Source organism: Triplophysa dalaica, chromosome 20, assembly GCF_015846415.1.
Source record: "Triplophysa dalaica isolate WHDGS20190420 chromosome 20, ASM1584641v1, whole genome shotgun sequence".
In the NCBI taxonomy this organism is placed as follows: Eukaryota; Metazoa; Chordata; class Actinopteri; order Cypriniformes; family Nemacheilidae; genus Triplophysa; species Triplophysa dalaica.
In genome coordinates this window covers 7,406,420-7,421,614 of record NC_079561.1, presented here as the reverse complement: position 1 = coordinate 7,421,614, position 15,195 = coordinate 7,406,420, and the positions used below count along the sequence as shown (strand labels likewise).

At 38.2% G+C, this 15,195-nt stretch overlaps 1 protein-coding gene across 4 annotated transcripts in view; it reads right to left on the bottom strand.

The window, feature by feature from the left end:
- Positions 1-15,195, bottom strand: part of atp2b3b (ATPase plasma membrane Ca2+ transporting 3b) — a 51,347-nt gene that overhangs the window by 19,536 nt on the left and 16,616 nt on the right. For 2 of the 4 annotated variants that reach the window (XM_056732697.1, XM_056732699.1), the window contains exons 3-15: positions 11,612-11,809; positions 10,934-11,191; positions 10,526-10,651; positions 8,516-8,641; positions 6,712-6,753; positions 4,988-5,152; positions 4,560-4,774; positions 3,552-3,794; positions 2,818-3,059; positions 1,011-1,245; positions 570-749; positions 356-443; positions 42-148 (exon numbers count right to left, since the gene is read on the bottom strand). In XM_056732697.1, the coding sequence (XP_056588675.1) occupies positions 42-148; positions 356-443; positions 570-749; positions 1,011-1,245; positions 2,818-3,059; positions 3,552-3,794; positions 4,560-4,774; positions 4,988-5,152; positions 6,712-6,753; positions 8,516-8,641; positions 10,526-10,651; positions 10,934-11,191; positions 11,612-11,809 (2,225 nt within the window). The remainder of the gene's footprint in view (positions 1-41; positions 149-355; positions 444-569; positions 750-1,010; positions 1,246-2,817; positions 3,060-3,551; positions 3,795-4,559; positions 4,775-4,987; positions 5,153-6,711; positions 6,754-8,515; positions 8,642-10,525; positions 10,652-10,933; positions 11,192-11,611; positions 11,810-15,195) is intronic. The other 2 variants (XM_056732698.1, XM_056732700.1) reach the window with 1 other exon arrangement.

Genomic DNA, 15,195 nt, shown 5'->3' with positions numbered 1-15,195 from the left:
CTGCATGAATATATCCGAGGGAAAGTGTTTGTCAGACTCACCATCGCAAAGCCCACATCTGCCTTCTTGAGAGCCGGTCCGTCATTGGTCCCATCACCGGTTACGGCCACCACCTGTCTCTGCTCCAGTACAGTGCTGTCGATGATGCCTACACAATGACATCATCACAAAGCAAACAATTACACGTTAGCACAAGACCTTGACCAGATGAAAATGAATGTATATACTGTCAACACAGAGTATGAATTCATCAGCCTGATACTTTAATTGATTGTCATGAGGTCTATTCATACGTTCAGAGGCAGGTGTGTTAGTGTGATGAGTTGATGGATAGTGAAAGGATGGATAGTGTCACCTTTTACAAGAGTGTGCTTGTCGGTGGGGGAGGAGCGTGCCAGAACTCTTAGCTTGGGCCAGATCTTATCAATCCTCTCCTGCTCAATCTAGAAACAAATACACTTTGAGCTGCCTAGACCTGATCTAGACCAATAACGGTAAAAGACAAAAACCAGACTGTCTACTTTATTTTATAACGGTCTGAGTTAGATTCAAGAAGGTCTCTGGCTCACCTCTCCTTTCTCATTTCTGATTCTTCGGTTAAATTCTTTGCCATCCAGGCACAGAAAGTCATCTCCAGGTTGAATGATGCCACACTTGGCAGCAATAGCGCGTGCTGTGTTGATATTGTCACCAGTGACCATGCGCACAGTGATGCCCGCCCTCTGACACTTCAGAATGGCATCGGGGACCTGCAGGTGAAGTAGATGCAAGATTCACTTTCATTTCAAGATGTGTATGTTCTCTTATTTTTATTCTTTAATATGAATATATTCTCATGCTGCCATTTTCCCTGCATGTGACCACCACAATTTGAAAATCTTCCTGATGGAATAAATTGACTAGAAGCTGTTGACTCATTTGTTGCACAACAACACAGAGTGATGATATCACTGAGAACATCTCTAAGGTTTTTGGGGGTCATTTAATCGTCCCTGAAGTTCACCACATACCTCTGGTCGAACAGGATCCTCGATCCCAACAACAGCGATGCAGGTCAGATCGGCGACGATATCAGCTTCATTATCCCATTCGGGTTCTGGGTCACCAGGGAGATCACGATAAGCGATGCAGATGGTCCGCAGGCCTTCACACGCCATGGGCTCGATCACTTTCTTCACCATCTCATCTCGGTCCCGTGGCCTGAAGTTTCTCACGTCACCATTGGTACCAATTATGGAGGAACACCTGAAGGAGAGAAAGAAGGGGTCGTCTCTGAAAAACCAACCACGATGAAAAACCGTAACAATTCATGTCTAGTTACCTGTAGAAAAAACAGCATCCATCAGTTTTGGATATTGGTTTGTTGGCTGCACAGCACAAAATTTATAAAATTTCAAAGTATTTTTGTCTAGTTTTGGAATGGAGATATCTTAAATATTTTTGAATCAAGATACATTTTTTCAGAAGCGAAATAATCAATCACATTTTTTTTCAGAAAAAATCTAAAACATAGAATACAATTTTTTGTTTAAAAACAGAAAAAATATCTGCCGATGGGGTAAAACACTTTTTTTTATAAATATGTAAATACATTTTTCATACTCCATTGGCAAATATTTTTGCTTGTTCTTAGGCATAAACTTGTTTAATTTGATATGTTCTTTCATAAAACAAAAATATTATCTTAAGAATGTTTAGACATTTGTACTGGAAAAGGCAAAAATACTTCATAAATTCATAATTTGCTTTGTAGTTATCCGAGCCTATGCTGTTACCTGAGAACAACATGGTACAAAACAACAGCGCAGCCTTCCTGATATGATGGCCATACATGACGAATGACAACTCCGTATTTGATTTTTTGTTCGCATGTGTGTGAGACATTAGCCCTTTTCACACAGAGATACTGGAAAATACACAGAAAATGTGTCCAGGAATTTGTCCCGGGATCATTAGATCTTGTTTATTCACACTGCCAGTGGTTTTCTGGAACCTGTGGGTGCCTTCACACACATCCCGTGAAGATCCCGTAAAGACAAGTGACATAATATACTGCCATGTAATATTATGTGCATTTTTTAGTTGTGAAAATTGGGCTGATCACGGTGAAGGATATTTCCTTGTGGTGTTAATAGGAGGCTAAATGGCGCAATTTGTTGTTATTATTCCTTCCTTCCTTCATTTAATGGCAAATAGGCCTAAATAATTTCTCTTTTTATGGTTATTATTCTGTAGCATATATTGTTCAGTTTTAAAACAAATGTATTTATATAAACTTGTATTTTCTGAGAAACGCAGAGCAAGATAGGCACAATAACGCAAGGTTAACGATAGCCCAACGAGATTATGCAAAATATAAGATAAACATAAAATGTCATATGAAGATCGAAAAAAGTTGTTCAGGCTTGTCCGGTGCAAATTTACAGAGCCTTAAAGAGTACATATTAAGAGATCATGTAAACTACATTTCATGCAGTGTGTTATGTTGCCGTGTGTGAATATAAGCAATCTTCCAAAAAGTCTTAGAAATAAGTGAGTTGACTCTGAATCACACAAATGAGTCGTGCCCTACTTGGATTCGCGAATTGCCGCAGGTTTACGTCACTATAATATAGTCCCCACTCACATTTTTCTAGGACAGCCCGTGAATACTACACTCTTCTCCCCCAAACACTCTAGCTTGTGAGCCTCATTCGCGGTAGACCAATCACAGCAGACTAGACCATCTGACCAATCACATCAGACTAGAGCATTTGACCAATCACATCATATAAAGCACCTCCAACAGATTCCAAGTTTCTGTCGCAGCTAACTCACTTTTTCAGAAGGATCTCAGATGCTCCTTTGCTGTAGAGGCGAAAGCTTCCATTCGGCATCTGCACCACGGTGCTCATGGACTTGCGAACAGAGTTGAACGTGTACACTTTATAGAGCTTCTCCTCTGGGATCTGCTCTCTCACAGGAACGTAATCTCTCTTCAGGTCCAGCAAGAAGCCCAGGAGACCACACTCTGTCTTATTACCAACCTGCTTAGGCAGACCACCTTCAACATCTGGTGGCTGAAAGGGAAGATGGAAGTGTGTGAGGGACACAGAGAAGGCAGTTAAACTGCACCAATGAAATGTTTATACATTGGCCCTTTAAGGTCCGGTGTATGAAATTAAGTGGGATCTAGAGGTGAGGTTGTGAATTGCAGCCAACGGCTCCCTCCCCCATCCCTTTCGAAGCACTACGGCGGCTAACACAGGACTAAGATGTTGTCACGTTTTTGCTTCTCTGTCGAAGGAGATAAAATACTTAAGAAATGTGCTCTGTAGCGGTTTGTCCGTTCAGGGTTACTCTAGAAACAACATGGCCAATTCTATGCAAGGGGACTATGTAGATAGAAATAACTCATTCTAAGGTTATAAAAACATAACGCTTCATTGTGTAAGGTCTTCATACACCTCTGAAGACATAGTATTGTATATTATATTGAATTTCTGTCAATAGATCCTCCAAAAAATTTCACACTGGACCTTTAATACTGTATGCGGTATTCAGTCTCTCACCAAGATCTTGGAGGTGTAGGCGCAATTGATAGATATGGCGTTGATAAGCAGCTCAAGGATGTTGGAGTTGATCTGGCTGGGGTCAGGGATCTCACGGAAGTGCTGGTCGTTGACATAGGCCTGCACTACGGTCATACGGTTGGTGGTGAGGGTGCCGGTCTTGTCGGAGCAGATGGCCGTGGCGTTGCCCATTGTCTCGCAGGCATCTAAGTGGCGCACCAGGTTGTTGTCCTTCATCATTTTCTGAATAAGAAGTAAAAGAATGTTTCAATGGTGAAAAACAGTGTATTGTACCTTGTCTACAGTATTTAGCTGCTAGATATTAAGTCTGGTTTGCATTGGCCCAATTAACACTATCTTCCAATGCTTGATGGATTTTGTTGGATCAGTGTGTAAACCCTGTTGATGTTTGTTGGGGGAAGAAAATACCAATTATTTACATTTTAAATCCAACAGTCAATGTAAGCATGACTGGCGTTTATTGGGACGATACTGTACGAAACAGGCTTAACATTGTCGACTGGGCTGCACGATATTAAAGAAAAATGCAATATGTAATTTTTAACTTGATATACGCTATGATAGTTTGTAAAATCTATTTCAATTATTTAAAAATCAATTTTAACCCTGGAAACCAACAAACATTTCACATTCTTTCTTAGGAAAGAAAGCATCACCCTTGCTGCCTTGGCAGTTTCTCTCCTCTGAATCGACTTTAAACTTTGACTATAACATATTTTTGAAGAATTCAAATTATTCTGTTATTGCAAAGCATTGTGCTATGAATATTGCAATATCTACAGCATGTTTGGTAACACTTTACAATAGAGTTGCATTTGATAACGTAAGTATATACATTAGCTATAATGAGCTAAAAATTAGCAATATAGTTTTAATCATTTATTCATTTTAAATTAAATTTCACACAAAAATGATGTAAAAAAAATAAAAGAATGCGTTAAAATTTAATTAGCTGTTTACACACAAACTGCACCTGGTCTGTCTTACCTTAACTGAGTAGGCCAGCGAGATGGTTACAGCGAGAGGGAGACCCTCAGGCACAGCTACCACCAGCACAGTCACACCGATGATGAAAAATTTGACAAAGTACTGCACGTAAATGGGTGTGCACTCGGTCATCCAGGTCCGCCCCTCCACCACAAACGTCTCAATAACAAAGTACAAGACCAAGATGATGACTGTGATGGCCGACATGACGAGACCTAAACACAAAACACACTCATTTAAATCTTTCACATATCATTTTCTCTTTATCTTGTGTGTGAAAGTAGCTTGCCGAACAAAATGTTACATATGAGGAAAGAGGAAGAAATAAGAATAGCATCATCGCAGTGGTGTACAACTGTGACAGAGTGAGCTGATTTATATCTCCATATGACATCATCTCATATACGGCCACATCAATTATCTCGCACCTGCTTTGCCAATCTGTACAGCCAGTTTTGTGAGTTTGCCCTGTAGTACAGACTTCTCCTTCTTGGACACGTTGGTTTTCTTCTTCTCTTTCTCTTCTACTTCTCCGCCCTCCGCACTCTTCAGGGGCTGCATCTCCATGGCAACGGCTCCATCCTGCTTTTTGGCTGGTGGGCGGGACATGAGTTAGGGTCACTACATATGGACGACAAATCTGTCGTGTCACAACTCAGAGGCATCGTGAAAGGCCTCTCCACAATTAACAAGCTCTAAATATCTTCAAGTCACACACTGAGTATTACAGATATTATATATTAGACTGGATGCATAGGAACAGAATTGCAAAAGAGATCTCTTCAATATCTCATTTGTTTCTTAGACAAATAGATTAAATGAAGCAAACATGGATACTCTTCTTTCTCAGATGTGTCTCCTAAAAAGACCTTAATAATCTAGCATGCACCTTCTCTAGGAATGTCCTAAAGTATCCCAATGTCTGCAACTGAAAGAAATAGTTCACCCAAAAAAGACAATTTTTTTATTTACTCACTCTCATGCCATTTCAAACTTGTATGACTTTCTTCCTTCTGCAGAACACAAAGGAAGATATTTTGAAGAACGTTGCAAACAACCAAATAACACTAGCTCCCATTGACTTCCATTATGGACACAGAACCACATTTCTCGAAATATCTTCTTTTGTGTTTCGCAGAACAAAACAGTCACATACAGATTTTGAATGACACAAGGGTGAATAAATGATGACTGTGCTTTTATTTCTTGAATGACAGAGGATTCACATCCTTTATCACGTTATCTGAGAATCACTGTAAACTATTTTTTTGCAATGATATGTACTGTATTTAATGAAAAGTTTCTATTTAATTCAAGTTTATTTGTATAGCTTGTTTATGCTGTTGCAAAGGAGCTTTGCAGGACACACAATGTATATTGTATTGTTGGGTATACCGTATTGTATATTACTGTATATATTAATCTAATGATTTTCGTATTTTCTGCTGTTTCTTTTTTATGCAAAGCTGCTTTAAAACAATGTAATATTGTAAAAATCGCTACATAAAATAAACTTGAATTGAATTGAACTATCAATATTTTTCAAGCCCTATTCCCCAGTAATTGTTTTCTACACCTCTATACTGTCTGGTTATTTTCTTCTCCAAAGGAATTTCATGAAAAACATCTATAAGTTGTCACTTAAATGAAATACATCTGAGAGTTCTATTAAATCTCTAAAAGCAATCCAAGTTTCTTCTGGGAAGATTCTGTGGCACATACACAAATGGACACACAACACTGTAAAGCAAGACAAATGTGGACACACTCAATAGCACATTCACTGGAGACGCACCACAAACAACAACGCCATTTAGAGTCAGAACACAACAGTGTCATCCTTCTCAAGTTCCACAGCGTTTGCACTATTCAGCAAAATTTGTTTGACCACTTCTACACAAGAAGCTCAGCTAAATCCTCATTTATTGTGTACTGTGCACTGCTGAGCAACCAACCGAGTGTGGATACACTAGAATGTGTGCGCGTGTTGCTGTCTGTGTGTGCATATACTACATGACATTAAAGCTTATATTTTCCGTTGCTATCCTCCTATAGCAACAGCGTAGTTAAGCTGTCTATAGAAATTCTTCACACAGGAAAATAATTAACCCTTCATGTTCTTCATTCATCTACTCTGCCATCCGTGTGGTACCTTTATTCTGATTGGTCTCCACAGCTGCCTCTGGCTGCTTGCCTGTGAGAGAGCAAGAGAGAGAGAGAGCAAGAGAGAACAAGGGAACAAAAAGCAACATATAGTGACAGAATGAGAGACAGGGCACACCGTGTTTTTGAAGGGGGAAATGAGAGCGCACACATCTATGAAAATAGACTCACAAACGCAAACATATGACACACAAATGCACACAATACAATTCACCATAAAAAGCAAACTGGGCCAATCTTTCTTTTTTACAGTCTTAACAGCCTGAAGTCATTTCTACTGTAGAGCATGGGCGGGTTTTGTGGAACTACAGTGGATAGAAAGTGCTGTAGATTACATACCATTGGTGATGCTGCCGTGTTTGGCCAGAGTAGTGGGTGAATAACTACGGTCGTCTGATTGGATAGTGAAACAAGGGGATAATATGGGTCGAAAGAGGGGAATTTTTAGGATCAGGTGGATTTTGAAGTAGGGAAGAAGAGAAACGGAAACAATGCCAATTATATGATATTAACTATAGGGGAAATAAAAAAGTTCAACCTGAACTCACAAGAATTCGTATCTATTTTACGAGGTGGCTTATTCGTATGAATTTGTAAAGTACAATGTGAGTTGAATGAAATCGTACAATTATTAGAAATAGAAGCCCTTCTCCTAACCCAACTTCTAAACCTAAACTCACTGAAACCATATCTCACTAAAACGTTTGAATAGATCATGCAAATTCGTACGAAACTAACCACCTTGTGAAAAGTTACTGTGAGATTGCATGTAAGTAGTTGACAATTTAAAGCAGTGTGACAGCTATTTAACATTTAACAAACTTTTTTACATTTTTCTAATACAAATTACAGAAAAAGAGTGCGGAGTGCTAGAGAGACACTTAAACATTAGTATTATTATACAAAAAAATAGCATGCAGTGACTAAATCAAGTATTCAAAAGAGATTTTTAAGTCTACATGTAAACATAGATAAGACTTTGATAGAAAATATTTATTTAATATTAAAGATGATTAATTGTTTAAAGATTAATTTGTGAGATTAGATGTTAATTGAAGTGCAAAGCTGATAGAATTTAAAATATAAACATATTATATTCATATACATTTACACCTCAAGTCTTGATAAAAATACTGAAAAACTACTCATGGACCTTTTATTTGTCAACTACTCAAGTGCATTTGATAAAAGTACATATTAATGTATTGGAATTTTACAAATACTTGCTTCGCAAATTATAACAAACCACATCTGATTGACATGAAATGATGAAATCCTCACTGTGAGACAGTTCGAGTCTCATCGGTGGCTGATGATGACACATACAAAGCGATTCAGCGGCCAGTAACAAAACATGGCGCCACTTCATCCTTCATCCACCCACATCCAACCTTTACTCTCTCTCTGTTTCTCTCTTTCGTTCCCTTTCTCTGAATAATTAATCAGCCTCCTCCAATATAACTCCTAATCCTTCTCAATTCCTTTCTCTCCAGACGTCTCCCTGCAGGTTTAATTACCCTAGACACGGTCCATAAAGTTTCTAGGAATGAAGCTTGTATCTTACTGTACGTTGGTCTGACCATTCATAAATATTCCCGCAGGCTCTTCCATTCATATCAAACTCATCTTTCTCTTATGTAAGGTTCTCCCACCCCCTCTCTTTTTTACCAATGTGTCAGCGTGAGTGTATTCTCACGACTCATCCTACACTAGACTCTGCTATGGTGGTATGTGTGTGTGTGTTTGTGTGTGTGTTGGTTGCTTGTTGATGTTCTTCATTCTTGCTCACTCACCTTTCTTCTCTTTCTTCTCCTCCTCCCCTTCTCCAGCTCCCAAAAGAGTGAATATGATGCCACTCTGAGAGTTGACTCCAACTGCTGTTACCAGCATCCTCCCTGAGCCCTCCATCACATGGGTACCTGAGAAAGACAGAGAGATACAGATGAAAAAGATAGAATTTAGACATAGCAAAAGAAAATAACATTATCGATAACCTACTTTTATCTTGGTTTTAATACAAATATTTAAACGCCATTAAATCAATCATGAATGCATTACAAATACAATTTCTTCAACATTTATGCTTTAAACAAATGCATAGAATACTTATTACTTTTATTTGATTTATCTTTTTTTAATGATCTTTAAATATTTTGATCAAAAAAATATTTTTTGTATTTAACTGTTCAGGCAATACACACTTATAAACGTGCTGACTGAACCTCATCCGTTCTAAACCCCAAATCAGAAAATATAAAAAATTCAAAAGACACAGACAGCGTGAGCACATGAGTTATGGCAAACAATAAATATCCACAAACACAGACAAACCGGTCCGCTACAGTTCACGATTAGCATATGACTTACAACGACACACAACAGTAGCCCCCATGCATCATCTTCACAACAGCATTATTGGGATATTATTCAATAATATCATCAGTAGAGCAGGACAGTCTCATAAAGAGAATGGAGTCATCATTCCAAGTGTCTAAGAATAGCAGAGAGGAAGGGTGAGGGCATGCACCAGTGCTCACAGCAGGAAACAGACATCCACAGATCTAATTAACAACATCTGGATGCCACTGCAGCATCTCAGTTATTCTGACACACAGAATGCGTCTGCTCCGAGCGAGATATGTGCATTTGACTGACGGCTGAATGCAAAATCTTCAGTCACAAGGTTGACGGTTTTGAAAACATTGTCTAGAATGAAGAGCAGCGGCCGTCAGCCTATCAACTTTGATTGCATTCAGTACATAATCCTCAACACTTTTTTTTTGTTGGTGATTTAAAACAATTCGCCAACTTTCATTTAGCAATCGCACTTTAAAACCATACCCCTCAAACTGTCAGGACACCTCATGTTCGTACAAAGTAATTGACAGTGGGAAAGCAATTCAACTTGGCTTGATTTCTGTCAACAAAGGAAACTCTTTCCAACTTTACAATGGCATCGCCCATGGAAGATGTCTCTGTTTGCTCCTCTCGAGAGCACACGCTTTATATGTTGATTTTATTTTTTTAGGCATTTGGCAGACGCTTTTATGCAAAGCGACTTACATTACATTATCCTATACATTTTACATAGGCATTTGCAATCCCCTGGGATCGAACCCACAACCTTGCGTAGTTAATGCAATGCTCTTGCCACAGAGCTACAGGAAAGCTGTTAGTTATTTGTTAGTGTTTTAAATAATAACAGTTTTTTTCTTATTCTTACTGTTTATTGTTTATTTACATGTCTTCATTACCTTATACCCTGTCTTTCTTAAAAAGAATGGGCAAAATAAAATTGTATTGTACCAAAGTACAGATCACAATAAAGATCTAGAATCTAGAAGGGAGATTTTATAAAATGAACCTATAAAGGTGAATAACTTTTACACCGCTAGCTTTTTTTAAATGAGATAAACAAAAAGAGATTCAGAAATCTACTGAATCCTCTAAGATATTGTTTATTTGTGTGGGTAGTTGACAAATAAACTGTAAATTTTCCTACTGTGACAGCAAAATGAAGAAAAAAAACAATAAAGACAAATCTGTTTTATGATAGTTTATACTGTAAGTATATTTTTAAAAATGTTTGTCTCACACCAAACGACACATGAACGGTATTTCTATCCATTCTGTATGCATTCAAAACTTTTATTTAACCTTTCAATCCTTTTTATTTCATTTCATATTTTTTTATTTCCCATCTACAAAATGAGGTACAAAATTACAATTGTTTGTAGTGTTTGTGGAAGATGCTGCAAATTTAGTTTTCAAGTATGTGCACTAAAGTTCCCATGCACACTTACCAGAGAGAAGCATGGGGTCCTTGTCGGCTGACTTTGTAACTTGGTCTGATTCACCGGTCAAGGAGCTTTCGTCTATCTTCAGGTCATTTGCCTGAATCAGGACCCCGTCGGCTGGTAGAAGGTCACCTGAGAACAAATATAAATTTGGACAAGCTCACAAACAGAATGATCTCATAAGGCATCATTAATATCCCAAAAAGCATTCACTCTATTCTACCAATAATGCAACAATAATACAAAGCCTAAATGATCAACAAATGAGTCTGGATCCTGATTTCGGCAAATGTGACCAATAATCCAAAAATATCCCTGTTTTAATCCACAATTTGCTCATTTTAGATGAGTTGAGCCTAATCTCAGCATTCATTTGATTCTCTGAAATGAAATTGGAACTCGACAGGAACTGACCGTATTTGACTTGGGCCATGTCCCCAACCACCATCTCAGCGACGGGGATCTGGATGACATTGCCATTGCGCACTACGGCGAAGCGCTGTTCCAGCTCGATGCGGCTCTGTAACCCCCGGAACTGTTTCTCTTTACTCCAGTCATTGAAAGCGGTCACCAACACTACACATATGACAGACAGCAGGATGGCCGCTCCTTCGATCCACCCGGCCTCCGCCTCCCCCTCTTCTTCGATTCCTCCCGACACGTTTCCACAGGCTGTGGGGTTAAAGGTCATTATTACACAGCTCTCTGGAATACTTTATTGATTGGATAAAGACTGGCTAGACATTGTTTTTTTAACATAATGACAATAAAAACACAAAACATTTTGAGCACTTTAAATATATTTAAATCTACTCAGAGAATTGTTCTGTTTAATTCACCGCTAATAGACTCCTCCCCAATTTTTCTCTTATCCTGCATTCCTGCTTGACATCCTCTTTTCTCACTCCATTTTCTCACCTTCATTCTCACCTTTCACTCCCACACTCCCTTGATTCAGTTCTCTCTCTCCGCCCTCCCACTCTTCAACCATTATTCCCTCCACCATCCCTTTAAATCCCTTCCTCGATTTTCTCACTGTAACGTTGTTAAAGTTCATTTCTTCCTCTTTGCTACAGCTCTCTCTCGTCTTACCCTCTCCGTCGTGTCCGGGTGGCTGATAGAAGGACAGGCCGAGAGAGATGATGGCTGCAATCTCCAGAATGATGAGAGTAACGTCTTGTAATGCCTCCCATACCAGTTGAAGGAAGGTTTTGGCCTTTTTCGGTGGTATGAAGTTTTGTCCAAATGTCTGTCTGCGCTTTTCCAGATCTGCTGGGTTATCTGACAAACCTGAAATGGACATCAAAGGGTTAGACGCCGTACTGTAACTACACATTCTTTATGGACGGGCATTCAAAATTAGCTAATTAACTTAATACAATTTTTAACAGGCAAAGTACAATGGGGCCCATAAGTCATTTAAACGCTAAACTTTTACGGTAATTCAATTTATTGGACAAAATTATTCAGCAAAAAGGCAAAGTACACTGTAGAAAATCTTGTAAACACTGAAATTCTGGTAGCTGCAACGATAGTAAAATTCCGTAAATATATTTAAAAATAATCAAATAAAATAATTACTTTTTCATGTTTTTTCTTGTAAATTTGTAGTCTTTTTCTGTAATTTGACAGTTACTTACCGTATTGAAATTCATAAATTTCACGTGAAAAATCTGTTGATAGCTTTTCTCCTAGGGACCTAGCCCTTAAAGTGACTTTTATATTATTTACGTGCCAAGCCTCCTTAAATTCTTTCCAACACTGAACTTCAGTTTCTAATTGCAACATAAATACTAAATCTTTAAAACATTTTTAATAATACATTTGGATAGATTTTTCAAAGTTGTCTTTTTGCCCAATGTATTTAAATATTTGTTTCAACATAATATAACATGAAGGGTTTTAACAAACAACAAATTAAATTGAGATTATTCACTGTACACTGCCTTTGAAGAAACTGTTTGCAGAAGTTGGCAGATTTTAAATTGCGTCCTTCTGCGGAGACCTCTTTGCACTCAAAACTTTCTAAAGTACCTGCTTAAACACATTTTTAAAACTGAAACACGCTTTGGTGTATTTTGAAAACTATTTAAGGTGAAACATTGTTAATGCTTATGAAGTAATCCGGATTTTAAAATACATCTCTAATGTATTTTGGCAAGAGATGCTCATAGATTCCTATCAAAACACTAAAAAACACACAATGTCACACACATGTAAGCTTTAAATACTCTATGGAACAAAATGAAACATTGAATAGTCACTCCTTCCTCTTATTAACACCCAATATCTTAATAAATTTAATAGATTTTATTAATCTTACAATTCTAAACATATTCAAAACAACAGCAAGGATCACGACAAGAAAACGAACACAACACATTTTACACCATAGACAACTGGCAATAATAAACTACTGTAATTACACAACAGTTAGCTAGAATCTAATCCGCAGATTTAGCATAACAGCACTGAAACATTTCACTGTATTACTCCATTTTACTCTTCTGAACAAGACTACGTTGCATTTGTTTTCTTGTCGACCCACTTTACTCCAGTTTGTTGCTTGGTGACACACAAAACTGTTTTCACTGATCAATCTAAAATTAACTGGCTTAATTTATGCATGGAAGTTATTGAATATAAACTTGTTTTTATATTAAACAAATGTAAAGACTGTCAGTTAAATATAAATCACAACAGTATCTTTGCTTATATGATATTTTTTGAATGCTTAGTTCAGTTAAAGCAGACGGGTCCAAAGTAATATGAGGCATAAATCTGACTTACAGAACATAAATAATTAATTGCATGTTTCTGCTTGTTTCAAAGACCTCCTACATGAAATAAGAGAGCGAGGCAAGCCAGGGAGGTCAAAAAGAAACCGATATGAAGATATAAAGACACGATGACACACACTGGCTTTAATGAGCGCCCTCCCACCACAGTCATCTACGTCTTTCAATGTTGAGTCTTTCTCTAACTCTCTCTTCCACTCTTTCATAGATTTGTGCAGTTTCCATGGCGATGAAGACATCAAGCACAAATGGTGCCATTCTTCAACTTCCTGTCTTCAGGCACCTTTTCGCCCAGCTACAGATGATGTCATTGATTCAGAGCTGTCCGCGCGAGCCTCATAATAGATTTTTCATTGGTCTGCTTTTGCAGCCAGCTAGTTCTTTCAGAGCCCGAGAGAAAATTCATGATGTTTCTAGTCAGTGTTGAAGTCTGAAGAGTCACTCCGAGTGAGACCCAGCGCTACAGCTCAGCTGAATAAGGCACTATTGACGTCAACCCGCGTGTTAGTGTGCATCAGGGACAAATAAGGACATGAAAAACCAACCGGAAAATACTTTAAGTGGACATGGAAGAATGTATAGACTGCCATGTATGACTTGAATGAGTCAGAGCATCAGACCGGCACCTGAGGGTCTTACGCAGAACACACTCACTCCCTAACCCCCGCACGCAAAACTAAACCTTACTATTACCATTACTGAGTGCACGATTATACAACACTCTAGATGAGAAGTGGATATGTGAATGAAACTGAACAAGGGAGAGAGAGGAAATATGACCGAAAGCAAGCAGGACTTTATCCCATGATGCACTGCTCTTTGTCTTCAATGACCAGTGTGAATAATAAGAAACAGTGAGGGAAATACCTTTTGTTTGTTCGCTTTCTTGATAAATATGATTAAGGCTAAAGTGATAGATTACCTCAAAAAGAACATTTTCTTATTCACTTATTACAATTTATTCACTTATAACTTATTCACCCTCAAGTCATTTCAAACCTGTATGACTTTCTTTCTTCTGCAGAACACAAAAGAAGATATTTTGAAGAACGTTGGTAACCAAACAACATTGACTTCCATTGTATTAACACGAAACCACTGAGACATTAATCAAAATATCTTCTTTTGGAATACACAGAAGAAAGAGTCACATTTTAAACGGCATGAGGGTGGATTTATTTTTTGGTAAACTATCCCTTTAAGGATGTTGGATAAAAAATGCAAAATAACCAGTTTTGCTTTCAATATCACTCAACAGCAGTCACTGAATCAAACATGCAATAAGACTGCAGTCATGCGGTATCCCTTATGTTAATTCAACATAAATTTGTTAAAACTTTGCTTTGAAAAAAATCTACGGTAAAATTCAATTTCTTGTATGAACATAATACATGACAGGTACTACAAGTAAAAAGGTCATGCCACCTGAGGAAGGGGTTAAGTAAAACTGCTGACTAGCAATACGCATCATCTCTCTTAAAAGACTCTCTTGCTTTTCAAACACCCCCCCCCTCAGTCTTCATCTCCCCTTGGTGTGTCCTTGACAATGCGGCAAGCTGCACTACAATTCCCACTCTCTCTCCCCATTCTTTTCTAGCCTCTCTCTCTCATTCTCCCTCTCTCCACCCCCACTGCTTTGAGATGTCCTGCAGCAGGTATCTGTGTATGTTCAGCCTGATAGATTGATACATCCACGCCCTACTCTGAAAATAGTGTTTGTAGCAGCAGCGCTGAGAGAAATGTTTGGTCCGCATGCTGAAGAATAAGATGCACTAATAGAACTCCATTTTCATGGCCTCATCTTCACAGTGTCAGCCTTATTCACTGTCACTTTCTCTTCTCCACCCCCTCTGGTCTCCTCTCCCTCGTGTCTGCTTT